Source organism: Oryza glaberrima, chromosome 5 (assembly GCF_000147395.1).
Source record: "Oryza glaberrima chromosome 5, OglaRS2, whole genome shotgun sequence".
Classification (NCBI taxonomy): domain Eukaryota; kingdom Viridiplantae; phylum Streptophyta; class Magnoliopsida; order Poales; family Poaceae; genus Oryza; species Oryza glaberrima.
This window is the reverse complement of record NC_068330.1, coordinates 14,416,037-14,424,934: the sequence shown is the minus strand read 5'-3', so window position 1 is coordinate 14,424,934 and position 8,898 is coordinate 14,416,037. Positions and strand designations below refer to the sequence as shown.

Genomic DNA, 8,898 nt, shown 5'->3' with positions numbered 1-8,898 from the left:
GATAATTTGAATATTCGACTGATGGATCAATGTATGATATACACTAAGTAATGCATCCCCACTTCATCATCATCAGATGATAAATACAACAGAGCAAAAATGACCCATTTTAGTTTAGTTCTGTCCCGGGCCACCAAAACCTCAGGACGGCCCTATGCATATAGATGCACGAATGCGAGTGAGTTTTTATTCCTTCAGTAACCTAAGCTAGCTACTAGTTCACTTGATGATATTGAAATCATGGTACCTAGCTAGTAACTCGTTATTACTAGCTCCTATAATAATGTATAAGTATGTATAGTAATTATTTCTCTATGCCATTTCATTAATTAATTTTGTTGTCCGTCTATATCTCCGGATCATCGTCGCCGGCGGCCTTGTGCCTCTCCTGCTTCACTCCAGACGCCTTCAGCTGCAGCTCCTGTCCTGTTCCCCACAGGAACGCGTAGAGCCCCACAATGATCAGCAGTGCCCCGATCACGCTACACAAAAATAGTTAAGAAAAAAAAAAGTCTCAGATTAAACACGGCGTATTCATATATTTTCCGTATTTCCTACCCTGCACTTAGTAATAAGTAATATACATGACATATATATAGCTAGCAGTGAGAGTAATATATATGCTATGTAGTATAGGGAATCGAGATACTCAGTGTTTGGGTGTTATTTTGTAATAATTGGCTGTAACTCTGATGAGTAAATGCCGGGATGTGTTATTCTATTATTAAAAAAAGGAATCGAGGTATATATATAGGGAAATTTTACTACAAGACACCGCTTATGTGTGGTTTTAGTCTTAGGATATTGCCCAAACTCACTTTTAGAGGAAAACACTCCATAAACATGGTAATTTGGCAGTGGACACCGCGCCGATTAAAATAATAATTTTCGATTAAAGAGGAGGGAGAAATCACGTGAAAGTTCTAAAATACCCTTGGGCCCACAAGCCATGTCTTCCATCTCTCTTCTCTCTATCCCTATCCGACACGGCTGAGGGGATGATGGTGGCCGGCCGACGACTCCTCTTCACGCGTGCGGCTAGCCGGGAACTCCTCTCCCTGCGCGGCGCTAGCCGGCGAGGTCCTTCCCCCGCGTGTGGCCGGCCGACGACTCCTCTCCCCGGGCGCGACCGGCTATCGATCTCTTCCCCCCGCACATGGTCGGCCGACAACTATCCCCCCCGCGCACGGCTGGCCAGCGAGCTCCTCTCCCGCGCGCACCGACCAGGACGAGGACCAGGATCTCCCCGCGCACACGGCCGGTCGACGAGCTCCCCCCCACCTCGCAGAAACCCACAGGACGCCCCACCGCCCCGCGCCACCAGATCGGCAAGCGTGACGGCTCGTCGTCTTCTTCCCTCCATTAAATCGGCAGATCAACTCATCGTCTGCATTTCTCAGTTCTCCAACCAATTTCCCGATTCATCGATCTCATCGTTCGTTCGCTCTAGCTATCGAGAGTGATGGTGTGGTCTGTTCCCGATGATGGTGCTGCTGCCGACCATGCTGCTGCTGCGGCTGAGGCTCCCGGGTGACGGATCGTGGTGGCCGTGGACGAGAGCGAGGAGAGCACGCACGCGCTCACCTGGTGCCTCGCCAAACGTCGTCTCCTCCTCCAGCGGTGACACGCTCGTGCTGCTCCACGCTCGCCGCCCCCGCCCCGTCTACGCCACCATGGACAGCTCAGGTACCTCAATCGAAATCACTGGACACGCTTTTGTGGTCTCAGCTCCTAATTCATCAAGCCAACACCTGGGTTGTTGTTGCAGGGTACATGACCTCGGACGTGATGGCGAGCATGGACAAGTACGCCGCCGTCTCCTTCCAGGTGCGACAGACATGGGGCGGCGCCGGCGATTGCAACGGCATCGGCCATGGAAGTGTGGGAGGAGGGGATAGGGAGATGGAAGATATGACATGTGGGCCCAAGGACATTTTAGAACTTTCATGCGCTTTCTCTCTCCTCTTTAGCTAGAAATTATTATTTTAATTGGCGTAGTGTCCACCAGCAAATTACCACATTTATGAAGTGTTTTTTTCCCAAAAGTGAGTTTGGGCAGTGTCTTAGGGCTAAAACCACACATAAGCAGTGTCCTGTAGCAAAATTTGCCACATATATATGACCATCAAGATAATGAGTAATATTGGCGGCTTTGCTTTAGTCGCCAAGAAAATTAACTGGCTGCCAAAAAAAATTATGTTTTCCTGTAGTTATATACTTCCTTCGTTCCTAAATATTTGACACCGTTGATTTTTTAGCATATGTTTGACCGTTCGTCTTATTCAAATTTTTTTTGAAATAGGTAAAGCTATATGTATATATAAAAGTATATTTAACAATGAATCAAATGATAGGGAAAATATTAATAATTATTTAAATTGTTTTGAATAAGATGAACAGTCAAACATGTTTAAAAAAGTCAACGGCGTTAAATATTTAGGGACGGAGGGAGTACTAGCTTATGATAGTTATACCTTCCTAGATAGATGTTTGCGCTGAGCAGCAGTGAGTCCATGACGGTGGTGATGATGAGCGAGAGCGAGTTGAACATGGAAGGGTAGATTGGCCCGCGACGCGTGATCGCCCACGAGATGAGCACGAAGGTGATACCGGTGTTGAACACCCCCTGCCACACCACGAATTGCATGATACATCGATAATTTCTTTTAGATAACGGAAAATTCGTTCTAACCTTTACTTTAAGGAAGCTATGACCAATTATTATTATGATTCATTATCTAAAAATTACTATTATTACGACTGAAGTCAACAAAACGACTATGAATTATCGATATAATGCAACTAAGGCATATACTCCCTCGGAAAAAAAAATCTAATTGTAGGATGAATATGGACACACATATATATCCTATAATTAGATTTTTATTTTTTTGGAGTGAGGGAGCATATACATACCGAGTAGGCGACGGCGAGAAGGCGCAGGTCCCAGCTGAGCTTCCACTCCGACCAGTCGCCGGTGGTCAAGACGCCGGCGACGAGTGCCTGCAGGCTCCCTGACAGGCATGTCAGCACCGTCGCCCAGTACTTGGACGGGAACACCTTGGCTAGCTTCGCCTGAATTCATCAGTGTTTTTGCAAATTAGTTTTTGCAAAATTAATTTGCAGTATAGCTAGTGAACATTACTTGGATATAGATATTTTTGCAAAACATTTTTTTTGTGTGCGCCAAACTATCATATATATATATATATAGGAAGAAATTAGATCCTATATACAGCTATGATCAAACATGCATTTCCATATGCCAAAAGACTCAAATCGATTAATTAATAATGCTAATTAACCTGCACGATGAACCACAAGGCGTAGCTCAGGCAGCTGCCGCACAGTAGCAGTGTGCCGGAGATCGTCGTGCCGGCGGGGCTCGACGACGACGACGACGGCGGCGCCGCCGCGGCGGCATGGGATCCGAGGCGCAGCAGGTGGGTGGGCCAGAGGTGCAGCAGCTGACCCCTGAAGAGGCTGACGACCATCGTGCCGCTCACGGACAGGACCGTGCCCAGGACCTTCATCTTGCCGGCGCAGCTTGCTATCGCCAGCTTCTCAGCACTAGATGAAAAAGAAAAAAAAGGATGAAAAATTGCAAATATATGTTGTATGTCACCATATCTTGACATGACAACTGTTGATTAATTATTTTGTCTATTAGTACCTTGTATATGGTGAGTATTAATTGTATATTTTAGTATTAATATATATCACGAGGTAAATTTAAAAAGTATATATGATGTCATACTTCTATATATAGTTTATATATGTGTGTTGTTAAGTTTTTTTTTAAAAAAATTATATATTGTGCATAGTAAAAAGAAATGTACCGGAAAATAACGGCGATAATGAAAGTGATGATAGGGATGAGATTCAGAAAGTTGGCGGAATAGGCGGCGTTGGTGTCACGCAGACCGTAGTAGTACATCCCTGTTGCCAATAGAACTCTACAAATTATCAAAAGGTTGTTAGTTTCAAAATGTTAGTTTCAAAACATAGAGGAAATTATATTGTGAGGTTTGGTTTTTTAATTTCTTAAATAAAAGGGCAATTCACTTTTGGTTTTTGCTACAAAAGGAGTCGCTAAGGGAACAGACAAGGTGGCGGCATATAGCATTCGGAGACGATGGTGATGGAAGGATATTTCAAGCATGCATGGATGCAATTAATAGCTTTTGTGCTTTAGATGGTTTTCATTCAAGCTTGGAGTAGCATTGGTATCATTCAAGCTTGGAGTAGCATTGGTATAGCATATGGCTAAAACAGTAAAACTTTTCCTCCCAAAAAAAAAGAGGTAAAACTGTGTGATATTAGTAGTGGACGGTTGAATGTAGGCCTTATTATGCAGAGGCTAGAATAAAAAAAAATCTCTGTCTGAAAAAGTTATAATTTAATGCAAATTTTGCGATCATATATAAGAGAATAATGTTGAGCATGACAAGTAAAAACTTAGCCTTGTTGTTGAGTATAACAGTGCTAACCCGAACGTTGCGTTGATCGAAATCCAGCCACACACTACGGCGTTCATCTTTTTCATCATTCCTCTGAAACATACAGAAGAAGGAAGCACAGGTAGAAAACCAGAAATACAAGCACATAAATCTATAAACGAGTAGCATACATTTTTCCACACACCAATGCATTGTACATCGCTACATATATATTTGTCCAATACTCACCCCAGAAATAAATAAGTGTGGTCATTTTTAAGTATTGCTTCCATACATCGTCAAAACTAATAAATTTCTATTGCATCATGGTATATCTTTAGAAGCCATAAAGTTCATCTAAATTTGAGGCATGTCATCTTTAGATGATATAAATATATATAATGTGCCTGGTTTATAGTTAGTTCTAGACTCCATTATCAAAAGTTCTACAAGATGAGTATACGTTAATTACATTTAGAATAACTTTAGATGCATATGTCCTCTATATCTATATATACTTCCCCTTTAATTTCTCCATATTTATTTATCTATCACCATTTGGCTAGATGTAGAAATCAAACGGCCTGATGCGTCACGAGCTTTTGCGTGTTTACATATTATTGATGCAATTAAGAGCAAAAGAGGTGATCATCAAGAGGACGGCCCATGGTTTCACTCCACCTACATATGCGGCGACCATACAATGCAGGGCTGAATTCAAGTCATTTTTTTGTCTCTTTCTAACTTAGTGTTTCTGTTGAGTGTTTGACACATGCAGTGATATGATATTTGTCCGTATCCAGCCAAGTCAATTGGCTCTTTTCTTTTCTTGCAATTTTTCTTTCTTTAGGCTGTTTTTGACACACGAAACGATAGGATGTATTAGCACATAATTAATTATGTATTAGTAAAAAACTTAAAAATTACATTAATATAGTTTTAAAGTAATTTTTCTATAAAAAATATAATGTTTAACCGTTTGGGAAGTATGCACACAAAAAGAAGAGAGTGTGAGTTGGCAATATAGACATAAGAATACAACCTTAAAATCGTCAACTAGTTGGATGGGCGGCTAAAAAGGTAGCCTACAGCTACGAATGCTCTCGAACTTTCCTCGACTGGTAGTATACGTACAAAGAAACATATATAGACAAAGATAATAGCGTAAGCCATGTATAGTATTACTCCAGTAGTGCAATTAAATATATTTATTATTTCTTTTTGGAATGAATCAATTAATTAGAAGGCATGAATGCTATACTATGTCTTTGCTCACGGCTGGCACTGAGATTTCGCACATTTCCCACGAGTTTCCAAAGCACCTCTCTCTTTAATTCTCAATTTCTCATATAGTAAATGAATTGGATCAGGCAAATAAAATCGTCGTTCGATCCAAGCGTGGATTAGATTTTTTTAAAAAAAATGGTTTGATTTCTTTTCATCGTTTCTACCGATCGATGTGCTGTACGTTCTCCCATTGGTAAAGCGAACGACGAAGATGATGAAGAAAACAGAAGCAAGATATATACTGTATATAGATGCATGCATGAGACAAAATAATTTATTAATTAAAGTGATAATATTTCAGCAATGTGTACTAATTTATATGTACACGTATGATACTGGATTATTGGTGGTAATTAACAAAGAAGAAAGAGAGAGAGAGAGAGAGAGAGAGAGAGAGAGAGAGAGAGAGATAATGTGGCATTTACTGGACCTTTCGAAGAGGACGGCGAGCGGCGCGACGGCGGCGGCGCCGACGAGGTTGCGGTAGACGAGGAGGACGAGCGGCCGCGCGGCGCCGGCGCCGAGCGCGAGCTCCGACAGGAGCAGCGTCACCGCGGTGAACACCTGCACCATCACCATCCCCACCGGCAGCAGCACCGCCGCCGCCGCCTGCTCCTCCTCCTCCCGCTGCTGCTCTACTACCGCCGCCTCCTGCTCGGCCACGCCGACCACCACGACGGCGGCCTCTCCCGTCCTCGCCGGCGACGCCATGTATATTTTGCTTTGCTAGCTATAGCTAGAGCTAGGGGCACGATCGATCGATCGATCGACGCGATACGAAATGGAAATTAAGAAGAAAAGTGAGACGCGACGAGTCGATCGAGGATGGGAGTGTGCGAGAGGCGAGCGATTGATTGAGCTTGCGGTGGTATAAATAGCGGGGGGAGAGATCGAGAGAGAGAGAGAGAGAGATGATATATGGGGCGCAGAAACGGACGAAGGTAGGGATAGATGGGTTGGTGGCTGGAATTGACGTGGCGGTATATCAGTATCAGTGTGTGCATGCGGCATGCATTCTCCCATCGTCCGGTCAACTTCAATCCACCTGTCCATCAGTGGAACTGGAAGTGCATGTGGAATGCAACCGGCTACCACTTCACTCCATCTCAGCTTGTTACCATGGTCAGTGTGTAACTAAACTTAATTCCCAATTAGAGTTTGAACTTTTGTCCCAAAACAACCTTCAGGCCCTTGTTCGGTTACATAGGGATTCATTCCGGACCGGTAATGATAAATATAACAAGAAATTTATAATAGGTACAACAAGAGACTAGGAATATTTATTTCGGGTCAGGAACCAATTTACTCATATTAGGTATAACAAAACATCCGAATTAGTTCCACACCTCTTGACTAGTGGATTGATTCCGGTCTATTATTGTCCCTATCATGAGTAAATTGGTTCCCGGCCCGGAATAAATCTCGGTCTCTCGTTGTATATATCCTAAATTTCTTACTATACTTGTCATTCTCGGCCCGGATTGAATCCTTGTGTAACCGAACAAGGCCTAAGAGTAAATTTTATAGAATCCAAACTATTATATGGTCCAAGTTTCTTAAAGCCATATAAACTTTGGCCGATGACACATAACCTCAAGTATTATGGTTATAACGTTTTACAAAACCACATTACTAATAATTTTGAGTTTGGTATACCATGTACACTTTTCAGTTCTACAATCACATCTCAAATTTATGAGCATTTTATTCATTATATAAATGTTACATTCATTTTTTTATTTCAATACAACAGTATGTCAAAATAGTTAATGGTGTGGTTTGTGAAACTTTAGGAGTATATAATACCTATAGTTTGTGCCACATGTCAAGATACCTGTGGTTTTGTGCAACTTGGACTATAATAGGTGTGTTTAATGAAATTTATTGTATCTTTAATTTATACATAGTATTCTTCTACCATGCTTGGTCCATAAATCAAGAAGTTTAATTTTATCCTTCAATACTTTACCTACTTAACCACCAATACTATATATTTTCCTATTAATAAGAGACTCTTTGGTTATTTTCCTTCCTCGCCGAAGTTCTCTTAGGATTCTAATATTTAACTTACTTACTTCATTCAAAACATAAGCACTTTGAGGTTTTGCGCATGGATTATGAAAGTAGGAAGATTTGAATGAGGAATAGTATGATTGGTTGGTATGAAAAAATAGACAAATAAATTAAATAGATGATGGTTGTGATTGGTTTCCAGTTAAAAATTCGCATTGACAAATATTTGATTATACAGTAGCCAAATTGATATGAAATTAAAATAAGAGTATAATGCATTGGCAGCCCTTAATTAAACTTATCACGTCATGTTATCTAGGTTCTTAAACTTTGAAAATGCACATCTAAATTCCAAGACTATATCATATAGGTTCAAAACTATCACATACCCCCTTCGAGTGCTCGTGTGGCTAACACTTCACTCATTTAATGACACTCAATATGTGAACGTCGACGTCATGCGGATACTCAAAGGGGCATATCCCAGCCACTAATACTGGAGAGGACTATGGATCGGACATCCAATGTTTTGCATAACGTCGGACAGTGTTGCATGACATTTGTTTCAAAGTGTTTCACATGTTTCATCTTTTGATGGGAAAATATTTCAACACAATATGGAGAAAAAATGATTCATCATATGAAAAAAATGTTTCAGCTGTTGAAAAAACATGTTTCAACATAAAAAAAGATATATGTTTCAACAATTTTAAATTATGATACACAATCCAATCAATACTGAAACATTTTCTTACAACAAATGAAACACCAATTTTGAGCTACTGAAACATGCAGATGATTAAAAAAACAACCACTGCAACATTTTAGTCTAAACTAATTAAACATCCAATATGTTAAGCTGAAACATATAAAAAGAAAAAAGCAGCCTAGATCTATTTATTCTTCTTCTCCAGTGGTAGGTAGGCCACCATGTTGATGCCGGGATCGATGCCACCCCCCACTTTGCTTACCTATACTCCACGAAGACTCTCTATTGCCTTCTCCTATTGTTGACGAAGATGAGGCCGAGCTCACCGCGCCATTGTCAAGCAAGCTAACACTGAGCTGCTCCCTTCATGGCCGGTGTCGACTCCCCTGGATCCGGTGCCCATTAGATCAACGTAATAGCTAATTCGACGGGGAGACGACGCTAGTGAGA

General features: G+C 41.4%; 2 protein-coding genes across 2 annotated transcripts; one reads left to right on the top strand and one right to left on the bottom strand.

The window, feature by feature from the left end:
- On the bottom strand, positions 1-6,590 carry LOC127774442 (WAT1-related protein At1g09380-like). The gene is made up of 7 exons (XM_052300695.1): positions 6,157-6,590; positions 4,491-4,553; positions 3,840-3,956; positions 3,306-3,570; positions 2,917-3,075; positions 2,475-2,626; positions 1-482 (listed from the first exon to the last, which is right to left on the bottom strand). Exons 1-7 carry the CDS (start codon positions 6,435-6,437, stop codon positions 347-349), a joined length of 1,173 nt encoding a protein of 390 aa, XP_052156655.1. The 5' UTR covers positions 6,438-6,590; the 3' UTR covers positions 1-346.
- LOC127774443 (uncharacterized) lies at positions 1,010-2,176 on the top strand. Its single transcript, XM_052300696.1, has 2 exons — positions 1,010-1,686; positions 1,769-2,176. The coding sequence occupies exons 1-2, from the start codon at positions 1,482-1,484 to the stop codon at positions 1,972-1,974; spliced, it is 411 nt and encodes a 136-aa protein (XP_052156656.1). The 5' UTR covers positions 1,010-1,481; the 3' UTR covers positions 1,975-2,176.
- Positions 6,591-8,898: the final 2,308 nt, after the last annotated feature.

Coding starts and splice junctions, on each gene's coding strand:
- LOC127774443 (XM_052300696.1), top strand. CDS start 1,482: ATGATGGTGCTGCTGCCGACCATGCTGCTGCTGCGGCTGAGGCTCCCG. Junction 1,687..1,768: donor CGCCACCATGGACAGCTCAG/GTACCTCAATCG, acceptor TTGTTGTTGCAG/GGTACATGACCTCGGACGTG.
- LOC127774442 (XM_052300695.1), bottom strand. CDS start 6,437: ATGGCGTCGCCGGCGAGGACGGGAGAGGCCGCCGTCGTGGTGGTCGGC. Junction 3,957..4,490: donor TCGATCAACGCAACGTTCGG/GTTAGCACTGTT, acceptor GATAATTTGTAG/AGTTCTATTGGCAACAGGGA. Junction 3,076..3,305: donor CCTTGTGGTTCATCGTGCAG/GTTAATTAGCAT, acceptor TGATGAATTCAG/GCGAAGCTAGCCAAGGTGTT.